This window comes from Fringilla coelebs, assembly GCF_963513975.1.
Source record: "Fringilla coelebs genome assembly, chromosome: 16".
In the NCBI taxonomy this organism is placed as follows: Eukaryota; Metazoa; Chordata; class Aves; order Passeriformes; family Fringillidae; genus Fringilla; species Fringilla coelebs.
The window spans coordinates 14,122,180-14,136,638 of record NC_140042.1 but is presented as its reverse complement, the minus strand read 5'-3'; the positions used below and the strand labels follow the sequence as shown (position 1 = coordinate 14,136,638).

Genomic DNA, 14,459 nt, shown 5'->3' with positions numbered 1-14,459 from the left:
TGGGAGATGGCTGAACTGGTAGAGTTGTCATTCTGAACTGTGGTAATTGGTGTGGCCTCTCTCTTGCATCAGAAATGCATTTTCCCCTTTACAGAAGTTTCTGTCCTCTGGTCTGGGTGGGGCAGAAGTTTAATTTGAGGCAGTTCTCAGGCAGCTCTTTCAGGTGGTCTGGGTTTGGTGGCCATGAACTTGTTCAGCTGGGAACAGCTCAACCACTATCCACAAGTGCTGTTTTCTGCTGTCCAGGTGTATTTGGAGAAAATTTGTGTTCACTTGCTTTACAGGTGAATTCTTACTTCATTTTAGTCTTTTTTGATTTGTTGTTTTCCCCACAGGACATTGCTTTTGCCTTATTTTGTACATTTATAAAAATTATTGCTATAAACTTAAAAATATTTATAGGTAGATACATAAGGTTTTATTGCAGTCCTGCTCTGTAATTGGTGGTTTATGGATTCCTTAAGGAGAAGAAAAATTGTTGTTTTCAGTCTATACAGTCAAGAGTTGGCAGAGTGGTTTTGTGTGTGAGTGGCTGTGCAGGGGTTTGGCCTCACTGCAGCTCTGTGCTGTCAGCCTGACCTGTGATCTCCAGACCCTTCAAATTGTCCTGGTTACCTTGGGAACCAGCAATGGCTGGATGGGCCAGGTGACCCCTGCCTTTCCCTGTCCTCTCCTTCAAACCAGCAGGGATGTTTTGAATTTATATTGTGTATTTGCTTTATAGTGAATTCCTAAAATACACTTTAGGGCCACCCCAGTCCTCATAATCTGAGGCACACACTCTGTTCAGTTCCTTTGGGCAGGGAGGTGAAAATCATCTTTTTCCTCTTCAAATCCTCTTCCAAGTGAGGACTGCTCCCTCTGACCACTCATTATGCACAGAAACAGTGCAGAACTTCCTGTGCAGAAATGTCATCCCAAATGACAATCACAGAATACCACCGAGATATCTTTGGGGAGGAGACTGGACTACAATGCTGGGCACAATCCCAGAATTTCAGGAAAAGGGATTATTTTAAGACCAGAAAATTCTTGCCTAAGTTTCACATTGTATTTTCATTATCATGATGCTAAACACCCTGCCTTTAAATCAGCTAAATTGTAATTAAATCCAGGGCTCAGCCTAGCAAGGGCTCCCCTGGCTCAGCCCAGCTGTGGGAGGGAAGAGGAGAGCACAGCACTGTCACAGCCTGGGCAGTGAGAAACGCCTTAAAACTCAAATTCTGCAACAGCAGAAGTCCTCATGGAGCAAAGCTTACGGGGGAGAAGGATGTTTTGATTCCTCTGAAGTGTCTGATAATAAATTATTGGAGTACCTATAGATGAGCATCCCACTGTTAGCACAAGAGCCACTCGAAAATTAATTGTATAAAGCTGCACGCAAAAATTGGTGCTTCATTTGTGAGCACGTGGAAGATGTCATCTCCTCTGGAAATGTTCTCTGAAGAATGTCCTTCTGCCCACTTGAAATGTAGCTACTTTGACGAGCTCAGCTGAAGTGTAAGAGATCCTAAAGTTCTGGTATTAAAATAAAAAAACAAACCCATTGTCACTGAATGTACGACGATGTGTGAGATTCCACTTGGAGTCTGAGAAGTGGCTCTGCAGGAAGAGGGGTTAGAGATTCTGCCCAACAGCTGCCCAATATTTATTCTAAATATAGAAGTTTTGTTCACTAGATAATTTTGATATGTTGCCCTTGGGTAAAACTGCTTATAAATAAGTTTATTTACAAGAAATGTGTTGCTTTTGATAGCATGCTACAGGGAAGGGCTGAGGGCAGAAGAGTGGGTGTTTAGCCCTGTTCAGGAGAGTGAGAGGTGGGAGCACTTTCAGTTGATTCATGAATTTAAAAGGACCTTTCTAGACAGCAAAAAAGAATCCTCTGGATGAAGAAAGCAAGTGCAATCCAACAGTAGAAGGGAAGCTGTGCTGTTATCTGACCACAGAACTGCCCTTTTCCTGGTGCTTCACCTTCCCAGCCTTGCTGAGGTGCCACCCCTGTCTCTCCTCAGCCAAGACCTGTGGCCAACCTTGGTTCTTCCTAAATTCCTCATGACCAGGAGCAGAAATTGCTTTCTGCCCCTGGAGCCTAATGAAGCAGATCTGTTAACACGACTGATACAGGGTATTGATGCTGAGGAAAACAATGTAGTCTGTTTGCCTTTATTTATTTCTAACATCTGGTATTTAATATCCCACCAAATTGCTGCTATGCCAAAAGCTTTTGATTTGAACTCTGGGAATTGATTTTAAACTGCCAGTAAATACAAAAATGATGGTAACAGTCTCCATTAGCCATTAATCATTTATGTCAAAGTTACTAATTTGAACTCCAGCTTGTGTAAACAGCTCAGATGCTTTAGCATTTAAGCCCTGTTGAGCTGCCCACTGACACTGCATTATTTACTGATACTGCCCTGTAGCCATTAAATCTGTCTGCAGCTCTCACTGCTGTCTGGATTTAATGCACCCCTGACTTCCTGTGCTGGGAGCATTGGGCTGGATTCACTGCTAAGGAGGAGAATTCCATGTGCAATTCCAGAGTGCAGAGCCCCAGGCTAAATCCCATCCCGAAAAAAATCAGTGCAAGAAGATAAAGATTAGCAGGAGAAAGGTGGCATTGCCCTGGAATTTGCACCTGCCTAAATAAAGCAGTGTCCTCCTGGCAGGATGAACCCCTGGATTTGTTGCCATAGTTCTCCCAGGAATTTGTCCTGGCAGGGAGGCTTGGCAGGAAGGGAGCCGCAAAGCGTGGAGTCCCTGCTGAGTGGGCTGGGGTGAGAGCCACGAGCTGGGCGTGTGCCACAGGGGCTGTGCCAGCCGGGATGGCAGCGTGGGCACAGGTGGCACCGGGCTGCCTTCACAGGGAGCCCTGGGCTGGCATCCCTTCCCCTTCCCGAGCTCCCAGCTCAGCCCTGGCGATGCCAATCCCAGCCCATCGCTGCTGGAGAGCGGGGCTTTATTTCAGAGGTGATTTCAGACGTACTCACTGCTGGCCAGCGAGGCACAGGGACACTTCTGACAGTCTGTAACCCTCCAGAAACCCCAGTTCTTGCTCTAGAGAGCCTTTTTCAATCTTTTCCATCCAGTTTAGAAATTTCAGTGCTTTGCTGGAAATTCTGTTTTCCGTTGCAGTACAGTTAGAATTTTTGGTGTGAGTGGAAGTCCTTTAAACTGGGAACTGGCAAATCTGTGAGCACCCTCTCATGGGCTCCCGATGAATTACAGTGTATTCCATCCTCCCAAATTCCTCTTTTTCCATGAATTTAAGTATAATTTACAGATTTTAACACATGCAATTAGAGAAGAGTTCTTTATGCTTCACAAAATACTTGTGGTTGCAAGTCACAGAATTCCAGACCGGAGAATTAAAATCTCATTCACAGACAATTTATATTTAAAGGTGTGGAATGAGTGTCAAACTGGCATAAAGAAATTTAAATTCAGCTTGTTTTGTGTCAGGCTTTTATCCCATATAAAACCTGGTATTTCAGACAACAGGGTTAAAGATGAGTGAATATCTTTTCTCTTTTTAGAGCTATAGGTGATGTGGGGTAATTTATGTGACTTTGGAGACTGGGGATTTCATATTTAGTGGGTGGGTTTCAGGTTTTTTTTTCAGCTGTGAGCATCTCTGTCCATACAAAAGGTGTGATTCTGTATTTGGGCTCTGTAGTCCAGAATCACCTGCTCAGCCTGAGTCTGATAACTCCACACGTGCCATTAATGGCTCTGGATGCAGCTAACTGTTCTCCACCACCTTTTTACAGCTTCTTAAAAATAATTAGGCACTTGAACAGCAGTTGCAGTTTTTCTCAAGTGACTAATGTTGAGTTTTGAGAAGGAAGTTATCCCGAAGATTTATTTCTGTGGATAAATACTAGTGTTCTATGCAATGCCCTTGAGCATTGAGCATCCTTTTCCCTTCCCTTATTCATTTTAGCAATTAGAGCTGCTCTCATTTGAGAAGCATCTCCGGTAAGCTGCTCTCCAGAGCTCTTCCACTTGGCTCCTTCATCTCTTCTCAGGTCGGGGCCGTGGTTTTCTCGGCAGCTCCAGGCGAGAGCGGCTCCTTCCCGCGGCGCTGTGGCACCCAGCTGGGCTCGGCTCCCCCGCCTCGGCTCTGCCAGCTCGCAGCCCACGCTCCCCTTCCCCTTCCCTAATGACAGGGAACGCTGCCTGCCTGCACACTGCCTGCTTCCAACTGGGAGAACTGGTTTGGGTTGCAGTGTGATGGCTGCTGGAGCTGCCCTGCTCCTCAAACGTTCCTGGTGTTATTTCCAGTAGCTTTAACTTGGGAAAGTTTCGCCTCTCCCTGCCTGCTTTATTTGTGAATGGAGAGGAGTCTTCCCTCTGCTTAAGCTTCCAAGGAAGTGAAGTTTGGCTTTCAGTTTGTTTCCTCAAAGCCACCGTGCCGAGGCTCTCCCTCCCTTTGCTGCCTCTCCTCACTGGAGCAAACACTCCAGGCTGGATTGTTCCCTGCAATCACCAGCAGGTGCTGCGGCACCTTGGCTGCTCACAGAGCCTAAGTGATGGATTTGAAGGTGAATTATTACAGGTAAATGAGGGGTACACGGAGATGTGCTGCCATTAATGCCTGCACCCTGCTTTCCTGTGTTCCAGGATGGCTTTCTTCCTGGAGGAGGTGATGTCTTGCACCAAGCGTCTCCTGGAGGTGATTTCTGGCTGGCTGCCTCGACACTTCTTCGGTGCCATCCTGGTTTCTCTCCCAGCTCTTGCAGTTTTTTCACACTTCACCTCTGATTTTGAAACAAATATACATGTAAGTTGTTGGGCTCCATTCCCTAAAGTGGCTGTTTGCAGCTACCAAAGCTTGTTGCTTGCCTGCCTTCCTCCACCTCCCTGCTGCTTTACATCTGTTTGATAGAGATCCCTTGGAGGGATGGGGCTTTGTGGATGATGGAATTCCTAGTCTGTTATGTAAACACAGCCATGGTGAAAACTCTCTGACAACAGGGGAGAGGATACCTAGAAACTCCTGCTGCTTGCATAACTTTTTCCTCTTAAACCGAGCACTTCTGCAGGATTTGGTTTTGTGGGTTTGTTTTTTTTTTTTTTGAGATAATGCAAGTGGTTTATCTCAGGATTATTGTCCTGGGCTGGATTTGGAGTTTGGAGTCAGAGAAGCTGTATGAGTGAAGCTCAACAGTGGGAACAGGATTAGTGGGGGCTGTTTTGGCTTTGCAGAGTGAGATGAAGGAACTCAAAGGAGAAAGCACTTGGTGCCTGGCAGTGGCCATTGCAGGGGCTGTGGGAATGGTTAAAGGAATGCAATAACTGCCTTCTGAAAAGGAATAAAATGGCATATTTAACCCAGACACAGAGATCCATAGGGAATTTGGTGTCTCTGTTATTAAAAGCACTCAGAAGGGGAGAACAAGGGGTTAAACATAGAATCACAGAATGGTTTGGGTTGGAAGGCACCTCTTGTTCCAGCTGCCTGCCATGGGCAGCAGTGAGGAGGGGGAGAACAGTTTCATTTCAAAGCCAACTGTAGCATGAAATCAAGGCTTCAAAACTGTGAACAAAATGGCCTCAAGCTGGAGATGAAAGATTGTTTCTCTGCAGGTTTCTCTTAGGCAGCACAGTGTGCAATCCTTCCATTCCAGGATCTTCAGGGAATTCTGTTTCACAAAGCTCTTGCTATTTCAGGGCCCTGGGTGTAGGTAATGACCAGATCCTCTTCACTCTTCTTATCACAGCTTATTCCTGGGTACTGGGGGCTGTTTGTTCCATGGGAACATGTGACCACACATTTTTTTGGTCCTTGCTGATTTAAACACAAATCCCGTGGTTGTCACAGTCACAGCAGGGTGTGGTTGACATTCTGTTCCATCCCATGCTTAAGATCATTCTGCAGCTTCTACCTTTTGGAGCTTTAGGGTAAAAAATTTAAGCTGTAAATTGATTTGTTTGTTCATTCAGTCTAATGATGGTCTTTCCCCTCCATGATTATCAGTAAACTAACCATAGGAATGTTTTCCTCAAGGGAAGGGAGCTGAAAACCTTCAAATCTCTCAAATCTGTCCATTGATTTTGATACCATCCCATTCATCACCATCCTTGATCATCTCTCCAGATGTTTCAGATAATACCAGAAGAACCACTTCATGAGTGTGTTCTCAATACAGGTCAGGTTGAGTCAAAACACTTCAGGCAGCAGCAGTAAAATGGTGATTTTCATCACCAGACTGAGAGTGAAGTTTGCTTTCTTTCCTCTTGCAGGTGCTCCAGAGCTGTGGGGCTGTTGGCTCACTCTCCAAGAGATGTCCCAGCTCAGCTTGTGCTCAGTGTTTCATGGAGCTCTAGGAAATGGAGTCAATCTATAGAGGGTCAGGTAAGTGTCCTCCTTTACTATGACATGGTTTTGCAAAGTTTTTTTTTTATTCATAGCATTTTATACCCTCCCTGGATATAAAATAATTATAAAATGAAAATTAACAAAAAGAGACATGAAAAAAAAAAAAACTTTCCAAAGCCATGCATCCATAGTAAATTCCAGCACATCCTGACCCTCTGTAGGCTGGCTTCATGCTGGGGCATCACTTGGAGTGAGAACCAGTGCTCTGCCACTTGAGGAGACCTGAAATGGGGGGAAAAAAAGAAGTTTTAAGTTATGGGTTTTTTATGGACACTTCTGAAATTCCTTTTATCCTTTTTTAAGTCATTTAAAAAAACCAACAATTGTTGTTTGTGGTTTAAAAATGGTGAATTATGTAAGGATTTTTCCCATACACTGTGTCTGCTCTCAATCACATGCTTGTTTGTTATGCCACAGGACTGCCAGGCTGCAGAGGCTGCACTTCAGCTGCACAGGACACCTAAAGGGAGAGAGAAAGGGAGAGAATGATCATTTCATGCTGTAAAACACAGCATAAAGCTAGACCAGAACTCCTTAATCCAAGTGTGGAGTCTCTAGTTTAGCTTGGATGGTCATGAATATTCTTGGGAAACCAAAACTGTCACATCATGGGCACACTTGAGAGTTCTGAGCACTGTGAGGTTGTGCTGGGGGAATGAAGGTGCTCTGGGCAGTGCATCTGTCCTGCTCTGCCTCTCCTTTATCCACTCAAGCTGTGGAGAGACAAAGGGGTTTTGAGAAGAGGCATTTGGGACAGAAAGTGGGAGCTTGTCCTTTGGCAGTGGCTGAAGCTGCCTTTGGTCACTGGGACAGATCCTTCCCTGGACTCAGCTGTTACAGGGCACTGTGGGAGCTTCTCTGAGGATGTTTCTAAAAGCAGGCAGGTGGGTGAAATTGCACTCTGCATTTCCAATGGCATTTCAATATTCAGATTAAAGCAGGCAGGATCTAACCCCAGCAGTGGAGAGGAGGTTACCATGAATTTTCACCTTCTTTTTTCCCCTTTTTATGAATGAGAAGAGGCACTGAACTTTTGACCAAGGTAAGCTGAAGGCTCTGGACATCACTGAAATAACAGGTGTGTGATAAAAACCTCCATCCAGGGAAAAGAGTGGCAAACCAGCAGTGCTAAAGGTTTTCTTGCTGCTGGAAGGGAGGATCTCCATCTCCACGTGGGCTCCCTTCCTGTGCCATCATCCAGGAGGAATTGTGCAGCGTGGCAGCGTGCAGGGCCCTGGGCAGCTGTTAACCCCCCTCTCTCTCTCTGTTGCAGTACACCATGTTCATGTGTTGTGCCATTCTCATCACCATTGTGCAGTACTGTAACTTCTGCCAGCTCAGCTCCTGGATGAGATCCCTGCTGGCAACTGTGGTGGGAGCAGTGCTGCTCATCCTGCTCTACGTCTCCTTGTGCCCCTCCAGGTGAGCTCACTCGTGGCTGCAGGGGAGCTCAGCTGGGCTCCTCCCAGGCAAACAAGGGATTTTCTGTCTGCCATGACTTTTCTCCAGCATCTCAACCTTAATGATTTTATTTCTTCATTATTTAATTTTTTTTTTTGAAGGATTTCAGGGGGCCCTCTTCTGTGTGACACTCTGTGCTTCCTGATGTGTTTCTAGGATACAGTTACAGACCCACAGTTTTATTAAGGAATTTCCCAGGTATTTGGTGGTGCCAGAGAGCCCAACTGCTCCCCAACACCCCTCTGGATTTATTTTTGCCCTTAGGAACCACATGTTCTTCTTCCACCTCCTTCCTCAATGCATTTTCCAGTGGGGAAGGCAGGTGTTTAGGTGTAATGGGATCTAATAGCCAGTTCCATTCTCAGTTTCCTGCCTTTTCAGAGGACACTGCAGAACTGTAACCAGAGGAATCAAGATAATGTAGTTTCTGTGCAATAACCTTATATCTTTCCAGTTTTCCTCTGATAAATGATTTTCTACAAGGAGAATTTGTTTGCAGTATTCTCCTGCTGTTTTCTTGCCAAGAGAGTCAAGGGGTTCCTTCCAGCCTTCTGCTCCTATGGGCAAAATTTTGTAATCACCTTGCACTTCTCAGTGGCTTAAGACCCTCCCTTGGGATGGACTTAGCAAGGTCTCCTCAATCAGTCAGTTCCTCTCCTTCACAGACCTGCTGAATCATAAGGTGAAAAACATGGAAAAAAAACCCCCAAACAAACCAAAAAGACTTGGCAGATAGGTATTTTAGTGAGTATTTAGCTTTTATTGCCTCTTTAAGTTTCTTCAGTGGTCTCTTTTAATCTTGATCAAATTTATATTTTAGAAAAAAGGAGAATAAAAGTCACCTCTTACACCTGCTCACATCTGTGATTTGAGGTGGCTGTAAGGGTGGAAGGGAGAAAGTCCTGGGAAAAAACATCCTGGAGCTGGAGTCAGTTGACAAATGATTTCTAAATCATACTGACACAGAAAAATCCCTTTCTTGTCTGTCTGCAGAGGACTGGGACAAGGAGGGCAGGGGAGTTCTCTCCAGCTGCAGTGCAGGAAGGGAGTGTTTGGTCTGCTCATGGATTTGTCCCATTGGGTTCAGGATCCCAGTGATCCCAGTGATCCCCCAGCTGTCCCCAGCACTGGGTGGCCTCTCTCAGTCCCAGAGGTTCCTCCCTGTGGCTTTTCCCTTTGTAGCACTGATGCTTTGTAGCTGATGTGGCCAGCTACAGCTTCACTGAGAGCCAGGGAATCACAGAATCCTTGAGTTTGGAAAAACCCTCTGAGGCCACCAAGTCCAGCTGTTCCCCAGCACTGCCAAGGCCACACTGACCCATGTCCCCAAGTGCCACATCCACAGGACTTTTAAATCCCCCCAGGGGTGGGGATCCAGCCCTGCTCTGGGCAGCTGTGCCAGGGCTTTTGCTTAAGACATTTTTTTCCCTGATACCCATCAGACCTCCCCTGGCACAACTTGAGGCTGTTTCCTCTTGAGGTGTCACTCGTTCCTTGGGAGCAGAGCCCAGCCCCCCTGGCTCCAAACTGAAGCCCAGGTTTGGTGTTCCAGGGGAACTGGTGGAGAGCAGACCCTTGGTGCCATTTCTTGATTCCCTGCTTGCTCTTCCCTGCTTCCCCCAGCAGGAGTTCCTGAGCTCCTGGGGGCTCCTGGCAGAGCCTGGGGAAGGGGCCAGGGATGCCCTCCTGGACAAGCTCTGTGTTGAGACTTTGTGCAGAGAGAAAGAGCCAGAACTGGGGCTTTTCCCTGCTTTCCCTGCTTTTCAGCTTTATTAAGGGACTGGGAAGGCTCTTCCAGAGGTGAGAGGTGGAGACCTTGCTGTTGTGTCAGGTCACAACATCAGCTCTTGCTGAGTGCTAAAGAGGCTCTGTGAATGTTGAGAAACCCCATTCTCTTCATAAATGTTACTAATGGGGGTGTGTTTCCACCTGTGATGTGATCAGAAATCATGGCATATGTTGTTATTTCATCCCTCAAAAAGAAATATTTCAAATAATAGAGCTGTTCAACTGCAGGTCTGAAAAGGTGTTTGATAAATTAATCCTGAGCAAAAGTCACACAGGCTTAGTCAGTGAAACTCATTACTTCAGTTTGTTCATAATCATCTTTTTGTTTGTCTCTTAACATGATTCTGATAATATTTCTGTCATGGTGGCAGTTGCAGCCCTGTCTGCACCACAGGCAGATCCTTTCTGCACTTTTACTTCCTTTTCCAGTTGTAACTGATCCTGGGAGTTTGATACTCTCTTGCTGCTTGATTGCAGTAGAGAAATTGTAATACAAGTAAATAAGTGCTTGAATTACTTATTTTCTCTAATGGCATCTTTAAAAATAGGTTCTGTGTTAGGGTTTTGGGGATTTGGGAGTTTTTTGGTTTGGGTTTGGGGTGGTTTTGTTTGTTTGTTTTGTTGGTTTTGGTTTGGGGGTTTTTTTGGGTTTTTTTGTTTTGGTTTTGTTTGGAGATGTTGTGGTTTGTTCTCTTAGTGTTTTATTTTCAAAATATTTGTGCTGTGTGCTCACATAAAATGAAGGCATAATGGAGTCTTAGAGCTCTGGGATTGCTTTTCCCTATTTCCAGGTAAGTTGGGATTGTTTAACAATTACTTGTTCCAGGTGTTACAAAGTTCCAGTTTCCCTTTGCAGGGATTTGCAGCTCTGGCTGGTTCCCTCTCCCAAGCAGATAAGTCATGTTCAGACAAAGTTTGTGTGCAGTTATCAGGTCTGCAGTGCAGTTCTTGGTCTGTGCAATAGGGGAAGTTGAAAATTCTGTCTGGAATGCTGCAGGATGTTTGTTTATTGCTTTAGCTTTCCCTCTGAAATCAGTGCTTTTTTCATTGCAGCTCCATGGAAGCTCCTCATCTAGATTTGGCACAGAACTTTAGGTAAGCTTTATATAAAATTACCATCTTTATGTTTAGGGATAGAAACATTTTCAGTGAATTACATGTAGCAAAACTTTGCATCCACAGTAATAACTTGGAAATTCAACAAATTGGTTCAGCAAGTTGTGTTTAAGCTTCTCCTGTAATTTCCTTTACAGATTACTTGGGTATGACCAAAACTCATCAGGGCTGCTGCTGCAGTCACAGAGTGGTGTAATGGTATTTTCTCCTTCAATTGGATTTCTAGGAAATAGAACTATGGAGGAACTATTTAAAACAGCATCTGTTTTTTCCAGTGGCAGCAGTTTTTAGAGCATTATCTGTCCACCACGTGTTTATTTGATTTCCTTGGCTGATTCAGAAGCAGTGGGAGTTGGATGCTCTCACAGCTGGGCAGGTGAGAATTCCCTGGGGTAGAGGAGCTTCCTGTGGAAAAGCTGGATGTGCAGATGCCCTCCCAGGCTGGGATGTGACAGTCTGGGCCTGGCTGTCACCTTGCCTGGCAGGACATGGAGTCATAAAACTGACAGCTAAGGAAATTTTAGCCTAGAGCCTTTCAAAGCAAACAAAAATCCCTTCCTGGGTAATTAATGGTCCTTTAAAATAAGTGTGTTAAAGATTCACTCTGGTGATTTCAATGTTGAGTTTCTCCTGGGTTTATTGCAAGTTTTTGCAATAGCATTTGAAGTGTTTTTACTGGGTATTAGACAAGTCTGGGTTTGCTCAGTGCAGATTTGGGGGCAATATTTGGACCACTCTGGGTTTGACTGAGCTGTGGGTGTGTGCCTTTGGTAAAAGGGGTTTTCAGGAGCATGTTGCTTGTCCTGGGAGGTTGTGTCAAAACAAAATTCCTTTCTAATAACTCTCACCTCCACAAATGCTGGGGAAGTTTAGTGGGGTTTAGTGCAGAGGGATGAGAACAGGTTTGCTTTGGGTATTTCTTCACCAAGAGCTCAGCACTTACTGCAGTGTTGGGGTTTGGGGGGGATCTGGCTTCTCTTCCAGGGGTTTTCCTTTTTCCTGGTTTTGATTAATGAAAGTTCTTCTTTGTAACAGAATTCCAGTTCATTGAATCCAGAATGGAAATTTAAAGCCAAAAGAATAGAGGGGCTTTATCTATCTATCTATCTATCTATCTATCTGTCTGTCTGTCTGTCTGTCTGTCTGTCTGTCTGTCTATCTATCTATCTATCTATCTATAAACATCACTGTGGTGTTCACTCCTGTAGTGTCTTAGGATCAGCCTTAGTTTGGATCCTTAGTGTTTGGATCCTTGTTTTTTGTTTGTGAAGCTTTTGTCCTCCTCAGAATCACAAACCTCTTCCCCAGGAGGCTCCTGGCCAGCTGCTAATCACTGATCAATAATTCATCCTGCCTTGAATCTTTGACCACTGGGTCTTCCCCTCAGTGACAGAAATCTGAAAAGATCACCTGTCAAGCGTTGTTTTCCTGCAGATATTTTTTTTCCATAACTATGTAACTTCTGACTGATGAGAGGGGAAGGTGAGAGTTGCTGAGGACCAAACCATGGAGTTGTTTCTGGTGAGCAGCTGTGGAGTGAGGCTTTCCCTCCTTTACAGGGCTTGGCCTGTGATCTAAAGGCCAAGGAAGGCAGTGACCAGAATATGTCACTTGTTAAACATTCCTAAACTTCATTTTTCACTTTTTATTACAATGTTGTCTGTGCTTCTTTGGCTGAGGAAGGGACCCATGTGCTAACTCTGCTCAGCACTGCCCTTCAGTGCAGCTCCCTGGCCTGACCCTGCCCAAACCTGGACATTTACAAACACTGGAAGTTAAAAGAGAGAACTGGGAGTTAATCCTATTCTGTTTCTGCTATTAAACAGAATTTGGCTTCTTATGCTGTATATATTGAATACCACATTTCTAGAGTAGAGAATTTCTCCTTTTTTCTGGTAATGGACTAACAAAAGGTGAAGCTCTTTTTTGCTGCAACTTTCTGCCAGAGCTACATAAATCAGGCTCCTTGCTTCCCCCACTCAGCACTAAAGTTTTCCCATGTTCTGAGAGGGCCAGACAAGGTTGTGTGTTGTCTGTAATGAGGTTGCTCCCTTTCCTTGATCAAGAATAGAGATAATATTAAAGTTGCCTGGGAAGAGAGACAGTAGTAATGGTAATGAAGCCTTAGCACAGAGTTCACCTCTGGACTGTCTGTAAATTAAAATGTGGAGTTTCCCTTGTCAGGCAGCCCAGTTCTTCAGCCCAAAGGATACAAGCATGAACTTTGAAGCAGGAAACATTTCTCATTTTCATTCCTTCCTCACCTCTGAGCAGGGGGGATGTGCCACTTTCCAGTGTGGCTGCTGTCACCTGGGTGACCTCCACTGCAGGATTTTCATGGACAGCAGCAGTTTGATCCCCTTTTCCACACCTTTCCTCCCTTGCATTCTTCTCTCAGATTTAGCAGGCAGAGGCATCCTCTTTCAATATAGCAAGATACCCAAATCCAAACAGGGGTTACTGGCTCAGAAGCAAACTGGCTCTCCAGAAAGCTCTGTAAGTGGAAAGCCATTATCTCGATGATTTGTGATCAAGCCAAAGGAGATTCTATCTCTGGAGTCTCACTTGTTCCATGTTCACAGCCTGCATGGAGGTGCCAAGTTAATAGTGAGGGGGCTGTGCCAGGCAGCATTTCACCAGTTTGACTTAAAGTTGTCAGCTCAAGATCTCCATTTGAATGATTTTTAAAATCAGTTTTCTGCTGCAGCACCTCATAAAAAGCAGAATGGAGAAAGATTGGGCAATGGGGGGTTGATCCTTCTTGTTGGAGCTGTGGGAGAGTTTTTCTTCTTTTCATTCCAAAGGGTGACTCCAGGTGGTGGCTGCTGCCTGGGAGAGGTGATTTAGGTGATTTCCAGCCCTGTAGGTGCTGTACCCTGGTCACTGCAACATCCTCAGGCTGGAATTCCAGATGAGGGTGATGCAGTTGCTCTTTCCTTCAGGCTGGAGCTTTCCAGACTGATGCACAATGGGATGCAATTGCCTGCTCTGGAGGAGGGATCCCACCCCTTCCCATTCCTGGAGGGAGCTCAGGGCACAGTGAGTCACTCCCTGTGCAGATCTCAGGGCTGGAGCTGGCCAGCGAGCTCAGGCCACTCTGAGCAGCTCATGGGAGCTCCAGGAGTGGGGAGTGGGAGGCAGCAGCTCCTTCCCTGAAGGCAGATCCTGCCTTCCACTGCTCCTCACAGAATATTTTGGTGCTCACCTCATCCACTGCAGAGGAGTTAAAGTACTTTGAGAGTGTTTTGTACAGCAAACTGTAAATAAAAAGCCCTTAATGGCTTCAGTAAATCCCTGTGGCAGGAATGTCTGATGGTAGAAGGGATTATCTGGATCAAAGTCGTACTCTCAGAGCAGTAACAGAGTCATTGCTCAGACCTCTGCCCACAAGATGTGTGAAATAATGAACTCAGGTTCAGAGAAGAACCTGAACTGTGCTCCTTGATCCAGATTCCTTCTTCATTTTCCCCACCTCTTCTTATTTTCCAAGATCTTTTCTCTTACCTCCATCATTTTGTTTTATAAGCCCATCAAGCTGGGAGGGCATTTTGTCACCTCCAAACTAGGGTGATTAGCAGGGATTGTATTTCAGGAATTGTTCTCTTCTAGTCATTAATTATGGAATCATTTAGGCTGGGAAAGACCTCCAAGATCAGGGAATCATAGAATAAAAGGAACCAGCAAGGATCATCGAGTCCAGCCATTAACC

The 14,459-nt window shown here is 45.2% G+C and overlaps 1 protein-coding gene across 1 annotated transcript in view; it reads left to right on the top strand.

Moving 5' to 3' along the window:
* Nucleotides 1–14,459, top strand: part of ADCY9 (adenylate cyclase 9) — a 90,428-nt gene that overhangs the window by 63,964 nt on the left and 12,005 nt on the right. Inside the window, exons 7-9 of the mRNA XM_084216536.1 lie at nt 4,627–4,786; nt 7,659–7,807; nt 10,688–10,729. Coding sequence (XP_084072662.1) covers nt 4,627–4,786; nt 7,659–7,807; nt 10,688–10,729 — 351 coding nt within the window. The remainder of the gene's footprint in view (nt 1–4,626; nt 4,787–7,658; nt 7,808–10,687; nt 10,730–14,459) is intronic.